Raw genomic sequence first — 16,626 nt, 5'->3', positions numbered from 1 at the left:
CCCCACACAAAAAGCCCCACCCCATACTGTGACTGCCACTGACTGCCCCCAGGACCCCCCCCCCAGCCCTGCCCGGTTCCCCATTATCTGCCCTTTCTGCCTCTCCAGACTGGAACCCGTGGTGACCTGGGGATTCTCCAGACACCACCGCAGCCCCGTCCCCGACCAGCCGAGGCAGCAACAGCAACAGCTCGGGCACAAGGTGGCTGCCACATTGGGGCCCTGGTATCTCCCGAAGCAGGGGTGGCCTGGGGCCTCCAGGACAGTATAGGGACTGGGTCTGCCCGAGCCCAGAAAGGGCTTTCTGCCTCCCAGGCCAAGGTGCAGCACTGTCCTCTGGAAGGGCTCTGTGTGCGAGGCCCACGCTCCGGAGACAGGTGCCCGGTGTCCTGGTGAAGCGCGTGGTTTCCAAAAAGGTCCTAGCAAGTCCTTGGGCATCTGAGCAGAAACGGGTCTCAGGTTTCCGCCTCCCACAGTTGTCTGTGCCTCACTGTCCTCATCTATAACTGGGTCAGTAAGAATGTCCTGGGCCGGGTGCGGTGGCTCAAGCCTGTAATCCCAGCACTTTGGGAGGTTGAGGTGGGCAGATTACGAGGTCAGGAGATCGAGACCATGCTGGCTAACGCGGTGAAACCCTGTCTCTACTAAAAATACAAAAAAAATTAGCCGGGCAAGGTGGCGGGCGCCTGTAGTCCCAGCTACTTGGGAGGCTGAGGCAGGAGAATGGAGTGAACCCAGGAGGCGGAGCTTGCAGTGAGCCGAGATCCAGCCACTGCACTCCAGCCTGGGCGACAGAGCGAGACTCCGTCTCAAAAAAAAAAAAAAAAAAAAAAATGTCCTGCCGTCATAATGTAGGGGCTGGACGGGGTACTGGAAATGCAGGTGGAAACCCTTCTTCTATGCTCAGAACGTGGGAGGCCCTTCGGTAGTGGCTGGGCTCTTAGTCCATTAGTCACTCTGATGGCCCCTTGTGGAGAGTGGGCCATTTTCCAGATGGGGTTAGATGGGGGTGACATATCCAAGGCTGCCAGGAGAGGAACTGGCAGAACAGAAGCCTAGTTCCATCAGGGCCCCCGCCAGCCTTGGCTCCAGAGAGCAGTGAGGCAGCCCCATCTGCCCACCTCCCTCCCAGAGCCGCGTCTAGAGCCCCCCAAGGGCTTCCTCCACTGACGGGATTTTGCTTCCTTCCTTAGGACGGAACCGCTGAACTCCAGGTTGCTTGCCTGGGAGTAGGAGAAATCCACCTGCTGGGGGCTGAGCGTGGCCTGAGGGACAGGCCCTGGGTCCAGGGATGCCCCTGCCCGAGCCCAGCGAGCAGGAGGGCGAGAGCGTGAAGGCTGGCCAGGAGCCGTCCCCCGAGCCAGCCACGGATGTCATCCCAGCAGCCCCCAGGAAGCCCAGGAAGTTCTCCAAACTGGTCCTGCTCACAGCCTCCAACCAAGATGAGGATGGGGTGGGCTCCAAGCCCCAGGAAGTGCACTGCGTCCTTTCCCTGGAGATGGCTGGCCCTGCCACCCTCGCCAGCACCTTGCAGATCCTGCCAGTCGAGGAGCAGGGAAGGGTGGTCCAGCCAGCCCTGCAGATGCCTGAACAGAAGTGCAGCAAGCTGGACACAGGTGAGGTGTGGCCTGCTGCCCCTGCCCAGCCACCCTGTGGGTTCCAGTGCTCACAGCAGGCCCTGCACACCCCACTTCTAGCACAGTGTCTTGTCCTGTTCCCAGCTGAGCCTCCTGGTCTCTGATCCTGAGCCTGTCCCAGGCTGGTGTGAAGATCACACTCAGGTACCAGGGCCTCCTGGAGCTCATGGGAGTTGCAGTGATGTGCAGAATTCCTTCAGCTCCCTAAAAACATCCACTACCACCCCCAAAATAAAAACCAGCCCTGAGAGTCTGGGCTTCTTGCTTGGGAGCAGGAGAAGGCACCTGCCACACTCAGAACCCCCACGTCCTCCCTGGCTCTCCTCTGTGCCTGCGACCTGGAGCTTGGCTTTAGGTTAGCTAACCCAGCCCTCCCCTTCCCCCAGCAGCCCCTCAGTCCCTGGAGTTCCTGAGGACACCATTCGGGGGCCGCCTCCTGGTGCTGGAGTCCTTCCTGTACAAGCAGGAGAAGGCTGTGGGGGACAAGGTGTACTGGAAGTGCCGCCAGCATGCTGAGCTGGGCTGCCGGGGCCGGGCCATCACCCGAGGCCTGCGGGCCACAGTGATGCGGGGCCACTGCCATGTGCCCGATGAGCAAGGCCTGGAGGCCCGGCGTCAGAGAGAGAAGCTGCCCAGCCTGGCCCTGCCAGAGGGCTTGGGAGAGCCCCAGGGTCCTGAGGGCCCTGGAGGCCCAGTGGAGGAGCCACTGGAGGGGGTGGGCCCTTGGCAGTGCCCTGAGGAGCCAGAGCCAGAGCCAGAGCCCACTCCTGGGCTGGTGCTGACCAAGCCAGCCCCGGAGGAGGATGAGGGACCCCGAGCCCTGTCACTGCTGAGCCTGCCGCCCAAGAAGCGTTCGATCCTGGGGCTGGGTGAGTACAGTCCACTCCCCTGCCATGTCCACTTGGGGCAGGGGACCCAAGGGCCCTTCCTGAGCCCAAATAGAAATGTGGGGTACTACGGGGTCTTTTAAAATGTACTCGAAGCTAAAATGACTTTTAAAAATATAAATGTGGCCGGGCGCAGTGGCTCATGCCTGTAATCCCAGCACTTTGGGAGGCCAAGGCGGACGGATCATGAGGTCAGGAGTTCGAGACCAGCCTGATCAACATGGTGAAACCCCGTCTCTACTAAAAACACAAAACTTAGCGGGGTGTGGTGATGGATGCCTGTAATCCCAGCTGCTCAGGAGGCTGAGGCAGGAGACTTACTTGAACCCAGGAGGCAGAGGTTGCGGTGAGCCCAGATCGCTCCACTGCATTCCAGCCTGGGTGACAGAGCGAGACTTCATCCTTAAAAAAAAAGGCCGGGCGCGGTGGCTCAAGCCTGTAATCCCAGCACTTTGGGAGGCCGAGACGGGCGGATCACGAGGTCAGGAGATCGAGACCATCCTGGCTAACATGGTGAAACCCCGTCTCTATTAAGAAATACAAAAAACTAGCCGGGCGAGGTGGCGGGTGTCTGTAGTCCCAGCTACTCGGGAGGCTGAGGCCGGAGAATGGCGTGAACCCGGGAGGCGGAGCTTGCAGTGAGCTGAGATCCGGCCACTGCACTCCAGCCCGGACGACAGAGCGAGACTCCGTCTCAAAAAAAAAAAAAAAAAAAAAAATTATGTATGTATATAAAAATGTGACTGGGCGCAGTGGCTCACGCCTGTAATCTCAGCACTTTGGGAGGCCCAGGCAGGTGGATCACCTGAGGTCAGGAATTCGAGACCAGGCTGACCAACATGGTCCAACATGACCATCTCTACTAAAAATAAAAAATTAGCCAGGCGTGGTGGCAGATGCCTGTAATCCCAGCTATTCGGGATGCTGAGGCAAGAGAATCGGTTGGACCCGGGAGGCAGAGGTTGCAGTGAGCCAAGATTGTGCCACTGCACTCCAGACTGGGCGACAGAGCAAGACTCTGTCTCAGAAAAAAAAAAGAAAAAATAGATATATGTAAATGTGGGCTGGGCACAGTGGTCATGCCTATAATCCTAGCACTTTGGGAGGCTGGGGGCAGGAGGATCGCTTGAGCCCAGGAGTTCAAGACCAGCCTGGCCAATACAGTGAGACCCCATATGTACAAAAAATCAGCCAGCTGTCGTGGTGCGCCTGTGGTCCCAGCCACTTGTGAGACGGAGGTGGGAGGATCACTTAAGCCAGGGAGATTGAGGCTGCAGTGAGCCAGAATCACACCACTGCCCTCCAGCCTGGACAAGAGAGTGAGACCCTGTCTCAAAAACAAATCAGAATTTTATCTGGTTCTCGGGCGATTCTGGTGTCCATTAAGTTCAGGAAAAACACCTAGGCCAGGTGCAGGGGCTCACGCCTGCAATCTCAGCACTTTGGGAGGCTGAGGCGGATGAATCATGAGGTCAAGAGATCAAGACCAGCCTGGCCAACATATTGAAACCCCGTCTCTACTAAACATACAAAAAATTAGCTGGGCGAGGCTGGGCGCAGTGGCTCACGCCTATAATCCCAGCACTTTGGGAGGCTGAGGTGGGCATATCACGAGGTCAGGAGATTGAGACCATCCTGGCTAACACGGTGAAACCCTGTCCCTACTAAAAAATAAAAAATTAAAAAATCAGCCGGGCGTGGTGGTGGGCACCTGTAGTCCCAGCTACTCGGGAGGCTGAGACAGGAGAATGGCATGAACCTGGGAGGCAGAGCTTGCAGTGAGCCGAGATTGTGCCACTGCACTCCAGCCTGGGGGACAGAGTGAGACTCTATCTCAAAAAAAAAGAAAAAAAGAAATTAACCGGGCATGGTGGCGGGCGCCTGTAATCCCAGTTAGTCGGGAGGCCAAGGCAGACGAATCGCTTGAACCCGGGAGGCAGAGGTTACAGTGAGCCAAGATCACGCCATTGTACTCCAGCCTAGGTGGTGGGGCGAGACTCTGTCTCAAAAAAAAAAAAAAGTCTGGTGGGAGAGTCTTGGGTTTTGGGTCATAGGTTCAAATTCCAGCCCCACCTGATGGTAGCTCTGTAGCCTTAGAAAATTGACCTCATTCCTGGAGTTTCAGGAGTTTTATCTTAAGCTGGCTGTGATAACCTAGATTGCTGTATAAATTGCACATTTGGGGCTTAGCAAGTTGCAAATGGGAGTTCTGGCTGTTTTATTACCAGTAACTAGGAGATGGGCTTGGGTTCAAGGAGGCCAGGTGCCTCCTGACACAGCTTTAAGGATCTGAGGTGGTCCCTGCCCTGGGCACCTGGGGCGGGAAGGGAAGGGCAGGGAACAGGGAGACTTATTTTTCACTGTGATCTTTTGGAACCATTTGAGTGTATTATAACTTGTGTGTTTTATTCAAAAATGGGTAGATTATTTAAACAAACCCTAAAAAAAAATGCATGAGCAGGAGTGACAGACAACAGAGGCCACTGAGTCCGAGTCCAGGTTGGCCCCTCCAGGTGTGATCTTGATGCAACATTTAACAGGCCTGAGCTAGGGCGGCCTCACTGGCTGCTAGGAGAGGAATGAGACTCCCCTCCGGGTTGCTTGGTGTAGGGGTTCCATGGGAATGGGCTTGGGGGCTCTGGCATATCTGGCTCAGGAAGCCAGGGTAAATTTCAGCCTTAAAGGAGAAAGGCCCATGTCAGCCCCCAGAGTCTGCAGTGGCTGCCACTCCTGGGCTTCTCCCCACCCCTGGTGGCTGTGACCACTTGGGTCCCTCCTCCAGGACAGGCCCAGCCCCTCGAGTTCCTGAGGACGTGCTACGGGGGCAGCTTCCTGGTACATGAGTCGTTCCTCTACAAGCGAGAGAAGGCTGTTGCGGACAAGGTGTATTGGACCTGCCGGGACCACGCACTGCACAGCTGCCGGAGCCGGGCCATCACCCAGGGACAGCGGGTGACCGTGATGCGTGGCCACTGCCACCCGCCCGATATGGAGGGCCTGGAAGCCCGGCGGCAGCAGGAGAAGGCCACGGAGACACTGCAGGCTGGGCAGGACGGCCCTGGGAGCCAAGTGGACACGGTGCTCCGAGGTGTGGATAGTCTGCTGTACCACAGGGGTCCTGGTCCCCTGACTCTCACCACGCCCCGGCCCAGAAAGCGAGCGAAGGTCGAAGACCAGGAGCTGCCAACCCAGCCACAAGCCCCGGAAGGATCCCCGGACGAGGACCAGGACATGGATGCAGACCCTGGTGAGCCGCCTTCCTCTGGGACTCACTGGCCCTGCCTTGACTCTTTGGCCATCAGAGGCCCAGGGAGGGAAGGGAGTGGGATCAGGCCTGCCCAGCCCCTGCCTCCTCTCCTAACTGCCTCCCGAACCTCCCCAGGAGGCCCTGAGTTCCTGAAGACGCCCCTGGGGGGCAGCTTCCTCGTGTACGAGTCCTTCCTCTACCGGCGGGAGAAGGCAGCCGGGGAGAAGGTGTATTGGACCTGTCGAGACCAGGCCCGCATGGGCTGCCGCAGCCGCGCCATCACCCAGGGGCGACGGGTGACTGTGATGCGTGGCCACTGCCACCCACCCGACCTGGGGGGCCTGGAGGCCCTGAGGCAGCGGGAGAAACGCCCCAACATGGCGCAGCGGGGGAGCCCAGGTACCTGGGGTTGGGCGGGGAGCTGGGCCACAGAAAGCAGGCAGGAGCCCCACACTGCCTTTCCCTCTCCACCCTGCGGGTCCCGCTGGCAAACGTCCTCTTCCCTTCTGTGAACGTCCTAGAAGGAGCCATGGCCCTGTCCTCCTCCTCCTCTTCCCCCCCGTGCTGCTTTCAATGGGCGCTACCTTCCTGCTCAGCCTGGCCTCACCCGTCCAGCCCGACCTGCCCCACAGCGGCAGCAGCAGGGATAGACCTCCCTGCCCTCCTCCTCCTCCTCTTCCTCCATTTGTCTTAAGAGTTCATAGTATTAATGGAGGGTGTTGACTGCACATGGTCAGTCTCGTTGCTATGGTGTGAGCCTGTCTAAAGGTCTGAGCGGTTAAGGATTGAGGAGGTGATATAGCCGGGCGCGGTGGCTCAAGCCTGTAATCCCAGCACTTTGGGAGGCCGAGACGGGCAGATCACGAGGTCAGGAGATCGAGACCATCCTGGCTAACACGGTGAAACCCCGTCTCTACTAAAAATACAAAAAACTAGCCGGGCGAGGTGGCGGGCGCCCGTAGTCCCAGCTACTCGGGAGGCTGAGGCAGGAGAATGGCGTAAACCCGGGAGGCGGAGCTTACAGTGAGCTGAGATCCGGCCACTGCACTCCAGCCTGGGCGACAGAGCGAGACTCCGTCTCAAAAAAAAAAAAAAAAGGATTGAGGAGGTGATATTTACATGCAATCAGTTTCTCCTCTCGGCCAGTGGTTCCATAGACACCCATAATGTCCTGAAATGCTGGCCTGAGGAGGGTCACGGCTGTCTCCATCTTTATCCACACGGTTGGCCCCCCCGCAGCACCTGGTGTTTTGACTTCATGACCACAGTGGTGTACATGTCCCCATCCCGTCTGGCTGAGGAGCCATTTCAGCGCGGCCTCCTCCACTCACCTGCTCTTCATGGCCCTGAGGCGCTGGCCTCTCTTTCCAGTGGTTCTTCTCCATCCTGCAGCTTTGGGTCAGCTGAGTTGCCTAATGGCCCTAAAGTTCTCTCAGACTTGAGAGCTGTGTTTTTTTTTTGTTCCATCTCCAGGGAGATGGTGCTACAAGGTAATGCAGCTGCCCCTGCCTCGTCCTCACCCCCGCTCCTGCCCCACAAATAACTGCTCTGAGCAATTTTTATTTTTTATTATTTATTTTTTTGAGGCAGAGTCTCCCAGGCTGGAGTGCAGTGGCGCCATCTCGGCTCACTGAAAGCTCCACCTCCCGGGTTCACGCCATTCTCCAGCCTCAGCTCTCCGAGTAGCTGGGACTACAGGAGCCCGCCACCAAGCCCAGCTAATTTTTTTTTTTTTTGTATTTTTAATAGAGACGGGGTTTCACCATGTTAGCCAAGGTGGTCTCGATCTTCTGACCTTGTGATCCGCCCGCCTCAGCCTCCCAAAGTGCTGGGATTACAGGCGTGAGCCCCCGCGCCTGGCCTCTAAGCAATTGTTTCTTAGGGTCTTGGCTGTCCCATTCCCTAAAATGTGCCTCCACTACTGTTAATCGGTGTTTCCATTTCTTTGTCAGCTACTCAGTGCACTTTTGCACAGGTGTTTTGTGTGTGTGACGCAGTCTTGCTCTGTCACCCAGGCTGGAGTGCAGTGGTGCAATCTCGGCTGACTGCAACCTCTGCCTCCCAGGTTCAAGCGATTCTCCTGCCTCAGCCTCCTGAGTAGCTGGGATTATAGGCGCCCGCCACCTCACCCAGCTATTTTTGTATTTTTATTAGAGACAGGGTTTCACCATGTTGGCCAGGCTGGTCTCAAACTCTGACCTTAGGTGATCCGCCTGCCTCGGCCTCCCAAAGCGCTGGGATTACTGACGTGAGCCACTGCACCCGGCCACGTTTGGTTTTCCCTTAGCCTAGAAACCTGCTCGCGGCTGACGGTGGGGTGCTCTGTGGTCCCATCTTCTGACACAGTTCTGTCTTCTCTGTGCGACGGCAGCTGCTGCGTTTGTTTGCCTGGTTTTGTGTGTCCAGGTCGACCCCACCTGGATCCGATCATCCACAACCCCAGGTTGCTGGAGCTGCCAGGGAGCATCGTGCCAGTGCAGCCTGACCTGGGAACAGAGGCTGGGCCCAGCTGTCCCTCGGGGTTCACTGTGCCAACTCTCTGCTTCTGGGCCTGCCTTTCTCTTTCTTGGTTTTCTTCGTGGTGTTGTGGTTTGGAGAAGTCCTGCCTCCGGTTGTTTCCTGAGCCTGTCCTGGGAGGTAGCACGCTGAGGCCTTGCAGGTGTGAAATGTCTGTAGCCTCCCTCCGTCGAGGGGCAGCCTGGCCTCCCTGGTGTCACAGGTGCAGAGCCTGCCCTTGAACTGCAGCTTTTGTGTGACTGATCCTGTGTGTGCAATCGGCTTTGCTTTAGGGTCTCTGCTCCCTCCCAGCTGCACTGGGCTGTGCTGGGGGCACTAGGGGCCTTTTTAGGCCTCGGGCTTATGGCCTTCATGGTGGGGTCATCCTCTCGTGCTCTCTGTTAACTTCCCCATCATCGTCCCTTTCTGTTGCTCCTGTTAATCAGATGTTGGTCCTCCCAGATGAGGGGTCGGTCTTCTTTTTTTTGAGACAGTTTCACTCTTGTTGCCCAGGCTGGAGTGTAGTGGTGTAGTCTTGGGTCACTGCAACCTCCGTCTCCCAGGTTCAAGTGATTTTCCTGTCTCAGCCTTCTGAGTAGCTGGGATTACAGGTGCACGCCACCACACCCAGCTAATTTTTTGTATTTTTTTTAGTAGGGATGGTGTTTCACCATGTTGGTCAGGCTGGTCTTGAACTCCTGACCGGGTGATCCACCTGCCTCGGCCTCCCAAAGTGCTGGGATTACAGGCATGAGCCACTGCGCCCAGCCCCTTGCTGGCGTTTGCATCCATGTGGAAGGGATGAAGTGTGCCCCATGGTCACACCACCCCCTCCTGTGGTCTAGGGTCCCCACCTTCCTCCTGACCTGTTCTGTCTTGCGGTCCCCAGGCTTCTGTGCTGCTGTACCCCGCAGGGTCCTCCTGCCTCCCGAGCCTCCCCACTCCACATGGCCCCTGTCCAGCCCTCTCCATCCCTCTTGAAGGTGGTTCCACAGCCAGACACCGCCCCCTCCGGCGTCTCCTCTAGGGCTTGCTACCCACCCCCATCCCCTGCTTCCACTACCACCTGATGTGCCCACGACGCCCCAGGCTGCCTCCCCACCTCTGTGGCCCCTGAGCCTGCACGGAGGAAAGGGTATTTTCTGGGCAAGGCATTGTCACCCCACAGGGTCCTCCCTCTCACCACATCCGGGACAGTGGACGCTGCTCCTACCTCTTCCTCACAGTCCTCGGGTCACCTCTCCACCTGCCCAGCTCTCGGGGGCCACCCCTCTCAGCCCCATCCAGCTCCCGAGCAGCTTTGTCCCCTGAGGGCCCTGGGTCGTTCCTCTGACCCATCAGGCACAGTGCACCCTGCATGCGAGCCTGGGCGGACGCTGGGGACGGACGCGTGACGCAGCAGACACTGCCTCCCTGAAGGCATCGCAGCGTGGGACGCTTGGCCTCCACCTGCAGGGGCCTCACCTCACCAGTCCCCAGCCTCAGGAGAGGGACCACCCCAGCAGCTGGAGCCCCAGTGGAGTTGGAGGGATGGTAGCATCTGTGTCCTGGGCTCCGGGGCCACCTCACTGTGAGGAGGGGGTGTAGGCATCGCGGGAGGTCTCACCTCAGGGCCATGCTGATCTTGGCTCTGAGAGCTGGTGTCCTCTGCTCCTCCCCTCCCATTTCTCAACAGGAGGCCCAGAGTTCTTGAAGACGCCCCTGGGGGGCAGCTTCTTGGTGTACGAGTCCTTCCTCTACCGGCGGGAGAAGGCAGCCGGGGAGAAGGTGTATTGGACCTGCCGGGACCAGGCCCGCATGGGCTGCCGCAGCCGCGCCATCACCCAGGGCCGGCGGGTCATGGTCATGCGCAGGCACTGCCACCCGCCCGACCTGGGTGGCCTGGAGGCCCTGCGGCAGCGGGAGCACTTCCCCAACCTGGCACAGTGGGACAGTCCAGGTGCGTGCAGAGGGCGCTGGGCCAGGTGACCCTAGTCTCCCGGGACCCGTGCGCCACATGCTGGCTGCAGGCTGCCCGTGGGCTGCCGTGTGTGTTGCGCATGGGGGTCTGGCAGCCTGGGCCATAAACTCCCCAAGGGCAGGAGGCTCCATCTGCAGGCTCTGAGCTCCTGCAGCTGGTCTTCAGGGCAACAGGGACTGGCTGTCAGGGGTAGGAACCCACTCAGCTCTCTCAAGAAAGGGGATGGCAGCCACAGGTAGCATTGGCAGCGACTGCTTGGAATCTGCTGACGGGCCATACGGTGGATCCCGGACACTCTTAGTCTACCCCCCACGCCACCCACACAGCTTCTAGTCTCGTGGGGTTCTCTCCAGTCACAACATCATGTGACCTTTCAGTTCAGCTTGTTAAAAGTCAGAGGCCAGATGGCTGCCAGCTGGCTGAGGGGTAGGTGGACAGGGAGCCAGCAGGCCCTGGTGACCAGTCCAGAATGGCTCCTCCCCAGCCCTGGGAGATGCGCCTGCAAGCATGAGGTCTGAGGGCTTGGGAGAGTCCTTCGGGAGTGTTCAGGGTCTAGTGGTTGCCAGGCCACCTGCCCAGGCATCACCAGAGCCCTTGGAAAGGGCCAGCCAGCGTGGAAGTCAGGGCTGGAGGGCCGGAGCTTCAGCCTTCAGGGCCCAGAGGGGAGGAGGGCAGTGTCCACCATGGGGCCTGCTAGGGGATTGCAGATTCCTGGTGGAGCCTGGCTTGGGGGACAAATTAGACCCCCAGCCCTGACACCCAGGCCCCTGTGGCCCTACTCACAGTGTCACTTTCCCTTTCAGAACCCCTGCGACCCCTGGAGTTCCTGAGGACTTCCCTGGGGGGCAGGTTCCTGGTGCACGAGTCCTTCCTCTATAGGAAGGAGAAGGCGGCCGGGGAGAAGGTGTACTGGATGTGCCGGGACCAGGCTCGGCTGGGCTGCCGCAGCCGCGCCATCACCCAGGGCCACCGCGTCATGGTCATGCGCAGCCACTGCCACCAGCCCGACCTGGCAGGCCTGGAGGCCTTGAGGCAAAAGGAGCGGCTCCCCAGCACGGCCCAGCAGGAGGATCCAGGTACAGACAGGGTGTGGGGCAGAGGCAGGGGTGTGGGTATCCTCATCTCTGCCAGCTCAGAACTGATGCCCCAGGCCAGGCACCCACTGAGGAGACTTTGCTTTTGTGCACACACCAATTATTCACATCAACAGAATGTAAAACCAGTCTTTTTTTTTTTATTTTTTTTTTGAGTTGGAGTTTTGCTCTTGTTGCCCAGGCTGGAGTGCAATGGAGCGATCTCAGCTCACTGCAACCTCCGCCTCCTGGGTTCAAGCGATTCTCCTGCCTCAGCCTCCCAAGTAGCTGGGATTACAGGCATGCACTACCACACCCAGCCAAAACCAATCTTTAGAAAGTATTATGTGTCTCACTGTCATTCATGTGAATATTAAGGGCCATGCCCTGTAAAACAGTAACAAATCCAAGTTGGCCAGGCATAGTGACTCACGCCTGTAATCCCAGCACTTTGGGAGGCTGAGGCAGGTGGATCACCTGAGGTCAGGAGTTGGAGACCAGCCTCATCACCATGGAGAAACCCCATCTCTACTAAAAATACCAAATTAGCTGGGCATGGTGGCACATGCCTGTAATCCCAGCTGCTTGGGAGGCCGAGGCAGAGGAATTGCTTGAACCTGGGAGGCAGAGGCTGCGTTGAGCCAAGATCGCACCACTGCACTCCAGTCTGGGCAACAGGAGTGAAACTCCATCTCAAAAAAAAAAAAAAAAGAGAAGAAAACAGCCTGGCTAACATGGTGAAACCTTGTCTCTAAAAACAGCTTATAAATCAGCTGGGCGTAGGGGTGCATGCTTGTGGTCTGAGCTCCTCAGAAAAGGGGAGGACCACCCGAGCCCGGGAGGTTGAGGCTGCAGTGAGCCATGCACTGCAATCCAGCCTGTGTGACAGAACAAGACCCCATCTTTACAAACATTTTTTTGAAAAAAGGGCTTCTTTGAGAAAGCCACTAAATGAGCTTAAACAAAAAGTTGTGCTGGAGGCCTGGCCTCTCATCTTTGATGTCTAGTTGACCCCCAGTACTTTCCATGACAGCAGCTGAAGATCGACTCTTAGGGGCTCCAGTAGCTCATGTTACTATAGAAGGTAATTGATGCGTTGAATTCCCACTGCTTGTCTTTCTCCTCACAGCCTTGAGAGCATCGTTAAGAAGGTGTGCGTCCTTGGTTCTGTCAGCTTCAACAAGAGAAGAATTATTAATTCATGTTTTCAATTTTTTTTTCCCCAGAAAAGATTCAAGTTCAGCTGTGTTTCAAGACGTGTCCTCCCGAAAGCCAGCCGATGTATGGGTAATTGTATTAGTTATCTAATGGTGCGTGACCAATTACAGCAAAACGTAGTGGGCTTAAAACAACAAATATTTGCTGTCTCGGCTTTTGTGGGTCAACATCATGGGAGTGGTTGGGCTGGGTGGTTCTGACTCCTGAGGTTGAAGAGAATTTGTCAGGCAGTCATCTGAAGGCCCAAGTGAGGCTGGAGGCCCTGTTCCTCACCATGGGAACCCCTCCTTGGGCCCACTTGAGCATCCTTCACATGACAGACATGGGACAGAGAGAGAACAAGAGAGAAGCTGCCAGCAGCAGAATTCAGGTTCTTCTCAACCACAGCCAGGCCATAAAGCAAGAGTCCTTTTTTTTTTTTGGAGATAGAGTCTCTCTGTTGCCCAGGCTGGAGTACAGTGGCATGATCTCAGCTCACTGCAAACTCTACCCTCCAGGTTCAAGCAATTCTCCTGCCTTAGCCCCCTGAGTAGCTGGGATTACAGGCATGTACCACCACGCCCAGCTAATTTTTGTATTTTTAGTAGAAATAGGGTTTCATCATGGTGGCCAGGCTGAGTCTCAAACTCCTGACCTCAAATGATCCGCCTGTCTCGGGTCTCCCAAGTGCTGGGATTACAGGCAAGAGCCATTGCGCCCAGCCTTGTTATTGATTTGGAATTACATCCCACTGTGGTCAAAGAACATACTTTGTATGATTTCATTCCTTTCAAGCCTGGACTCAGTGGCTCATACCTGTAATCCCAGCACTTTGGGAAAACCAAGGCAAATAATCATTGAGTCAGGGCCTATATAGCTAAACCAGGTATACTAAAATACAAAATTAACTTTCCAAGCAGTAGCAGTGGCTCAATCCCAGCACTTTGGGGAGGCAGGCAGGGGCGGATCCGCAGTCAGGAGATGGAACCATCTGGCTAACAGTGAAACCCGTCTCTACTAAAAATACAAAAAAAAAAAAATAGCCCGAGGCCGAGGTGGCGAGCCTGTAGTCCCAGCTACTCCGGAGGCTGAGGCAGGAGAATAAAGTGAGGGAACCAGGAGAAGTGGGCTGCAGTGAGCTGAGAGATCCGGCCACTCAACCTGGGTGACAGAGCAAGACTCCGTCTCAAAAAAAAAAAAAAAAAATACAAAAAAAAAACTAGCGAGCGTGGTGGCGAGCCTGTAGTCCCAACTACTCGGGAGGCTGAGGCAGGAGAATGCGTGAACCGGGGCCGGGAAGCTTTGCAGTGGTGGACCGGCCACTCCAGCCTGAGCAGGCTGAGACTCCGTCTCAAAAAAAAAAAATTAGCCAGGCATGGTGGTACATGCCTGTAATCATATTCAGGAGATAGAGGTTGCAGTGAGCCAAGGTTGTGCCACTTAACACACTCATAAGAAACCAGTGAGTGAGACTGGGCACGGTGGCTCATGCCTGTAATCTCAACACTCTGGGAGGCGGAGGCAGGAGGATCACTTGAGCCCAGGAGTTTGAAATCAGTTGGGGCAACAGAGCATGATGCTGTGTGTAATTTTAAACAAACAGTGAGCCAAAGAAGATAATTATAAAATACTTTGAAATAAATGAAAATGGAGACACAACATAACAAAACTTATGTGATGCACTGTAAGTCATGCTTATAGGGAAATCTATAGTGAAAGGAAGAAGCCGGCCAGGCGCGGTGGCTCACCGCTGTAATCCCAGCACTTTGGGAGGCCAAGACGGGCGGATCATGAGGTCAGGAGATCGAGACCATCCTGGCTAACACGGTGAAACCTCGTCTCCACTAAAAAATGCAAAAAGAAAAAAAAATTAGCCGGGCGTGGTGGCAGGTGCCTGCCTATAGTCCCAGCTACTCCGGAGGCTGAGGCAGGAGAATGGCATGAACCCAGGAGGTGGAGCTTGCAGTGAGCCAGCTGAGATCACACCACTGCACTACAGCCTGGGTGACAGAGCTAGACTCCGTCTCAAAAAAAAAAAAAAAGCAGCAGCCTGGGCAACATGGTGAGACCTTGTCTCTACCAAAAAATCAGCCATACGTGGTAGCATTGCTGGGAGGATCGCTTGAACCTGGGAGGTCGAGGCTGCAGTGAAGTGTGATAGTACCACTGCACTCCAGCCTGAGAGACAGAGCAAGATCCCGTCTCTAAATGAATAAACAGGGCCAAGCACAGTGGCTCACACCTATAATCCTAGTATTTTGGGTGGCTAGGGTGGGAGAATCGCTTGAACCCAGGAGTTCCATACTAGCATGGGCAAGACCTCATCTCCACAAAAAATATAAAAAAGAACTAAAAGACCAGGTGTGGTGGCTCACACCTGTAATCCCAGCATTTTGGGAGGCCTAGGCAGGTGGATCATGAGGCCAGGAGTTCGAGAACAGCCTGACCAACATGGTGAAACCCCACCTCTACTAAAAATACAAAAATTAGCCAGGCTTGGTGGCGGGTGCCTGTAGCAGGAGAATAGCTTGAACCCGGGAGGTAGAGGTTGCAGTGAGCCGAGATTGCAACACTGCACGCCAGCCTGGGCAACAGAGCAAGACTCGTCTCAAAAAAATAAATAAATAAAAGAACTAAAGTAGAAGGAAGGAAATAAATAGTAAATAAAACCAAAAGTTGGTTCTGTATAAGGATCAATAAAATTGACAAATATTTAGCTCTACCTAAAGATCAAAAAAATTGAAGAGCAAGAATACTGAAAATACTAAAATCGGGAATAAAGATGAGACCTTACTATGGACCTCATTCTGACAGTCTCACTGTGACACCCAGGCTGGAGTGCAGTAGCACCATCTCAGCTCACTGCAACCTCACCCTCCTGAGTAGCTGGGACTACACATACGCACCACCACGCCTGGCTAATTTTTCTATTTTTAGTAGAAATGGGGTTTTGCCGTGTTGTGCAGGCTGGTCTCCAACTCCTGGGCTCAATCAATCCACCTGCCTTGGCCTCCCAAAGTGCTGGAATTACAAGTATGAGCCACAATGCCTGGCCCCAGCTCATTCTGTAAGACCAATATCACCCTGATACCAAAACCAAGCAGAGAAACACAAAGAGAAAACCACAGCCCAGTATTTCTCCAGAACATAGAATACCAGCAAACAGAATCCAGCAACATAAAAAAGAATTCTATACCATGACTCAGTAAGATTTCTCCCAGGAATGCATTAACATGAAAAACCAATTAATGTAACACAGTATCTGTACAGATCAGCCTTAACACGGCAGGCCCGAGACTGCTGCCCTAAGAACAGCCTGTGTGCAAGGTTCACCCTGGGCTGGCATCTGGGAACTTTTTTTTTTTTTTTTTTGAGAAGGAGTCTGGCTCTGTCACCCGGGCTGGAGTGCAGTGGCCAGATCTCAGCTCACTGCAAGCTCTGCCTTCCGGGTTTACGCCATTCTCCTGCCTCAGCCTCCCGAGTAGCTGGGAACACAGACGCCTGCCACCTCGCCGGGCTAGTTTTTTGTATTTTTTAGTAGAGACGGGGTTTCACCGTGTTAGCCAGGATGGTCTCGATCTCCTGACCTCGTGATCCGCCCATCTCGGCCTCTCAAAGTGCTGGGATTACAGGCTTGAGCCACCGCGCCCAGCGGAACTTTTTTTTTTTTTTTGAGATGGAGTCTCGCTCTGTCGCCCAGGCTGGAGTGCAGTGGTGTGATCTCCACTCACTGCAAGATCACAGTGAGTGATCAGCCTCCTGAGTAGCTGGGATTACAGGTGCACACTACCACACCCAGCTAATTTTCGTATTTTTAGTGGAGACGGGGTTTCGCCATGTTGGCCAGGCTGGTCACGAACTCCTAACGTCACGTGATCTGCCTGCCTCAAACTCCTGAAGTGCTGGGATTATAGGCGTGAGCCACCATGCCCAGCTGGCATCTGGGAACTTGACCAGTAGAGTTCCTGCATGAATACAATGCTATCCCCAAATAACAATTGCTCACTCTTTTCTGTACAAATCATGTGATATTTGCTGAACACTCTTCTTCTGAGCCTGCAATTTCGGTGCCATATTCACCCAGGCACAACGTACCTACATGACCAACCCCCAGAAAAACCCTGGCCTC

At 55.5% G+C, this 16,626-nt stretch overlaps 1 protein-coding gene across 5 annotated transcripts in view; it reads left to right on the top strand.

The window, feature by feature from the left end:
- The window catches only part of FLYWCH1 (FLYWCH-type zinc finger 1), a 41,801-nt gene that overhangs the window by 15,170 nt on the left and 10,005 nt on the right, over positions 1–16,626 (top strand). For 2 of the 5 annotated variants that reach the window (XM_031658556.1, XM_031658557.1), the window contains 7 exons: positions 1,194–1,616; positions 2,024–2,506; positions 5,307–5,771; positions 5,907–6,170; positions 9,943–10,206; positions 11,031–11,303; positions 12,527–12,587. In XM_031658556.1, coding sequence (XP_031514416.1) covers positions 1,292–1,616; positions 2,024–2,506; positions 5,307–5,771; positions 5,907–6,170; positions 9,943–10,206; positions 11,031–11,303; positions 12,527–12,587 — 2,135 coding nt within the window. In that variant the 5' untranslated portion in view covers positions 1,194–1,291. Of the gene's footprint in view, positions 1–108; positions 203–1,193; positions 1,617–2,023; positions 2,507–5,306; positions 5,772–5,906; positions 6,171–9,942; positions 10,207–11,030; positions 11,304–12,526; positions 12,611–16,626 lie in introns of all 5 variants that reach the window. The other 3 variants (XM_031658558.1, XM_031658559.1, XM_031658560.1) reach the window with 3 other exon arrangements.

The sequence above is a fragment of the Papio anubis genome, chromosome 18 (assembly GCF_008728515.1).
Source record: "Papio anubis isolate 15944 chromosome 18, Panubis1.0, whole genome shotgun sequence".
Lineage (NCBI taxonomy): Eukaryota > Metazoa > Chordata > Mammalia > Primates > Cercopithecidae > Papio > Papio anubis.
The sequence above is the reverse complement of the archived record's forward strand: the minus strand, read 5'-3'. Positions and strand labels throughout refer to the sequence as shown.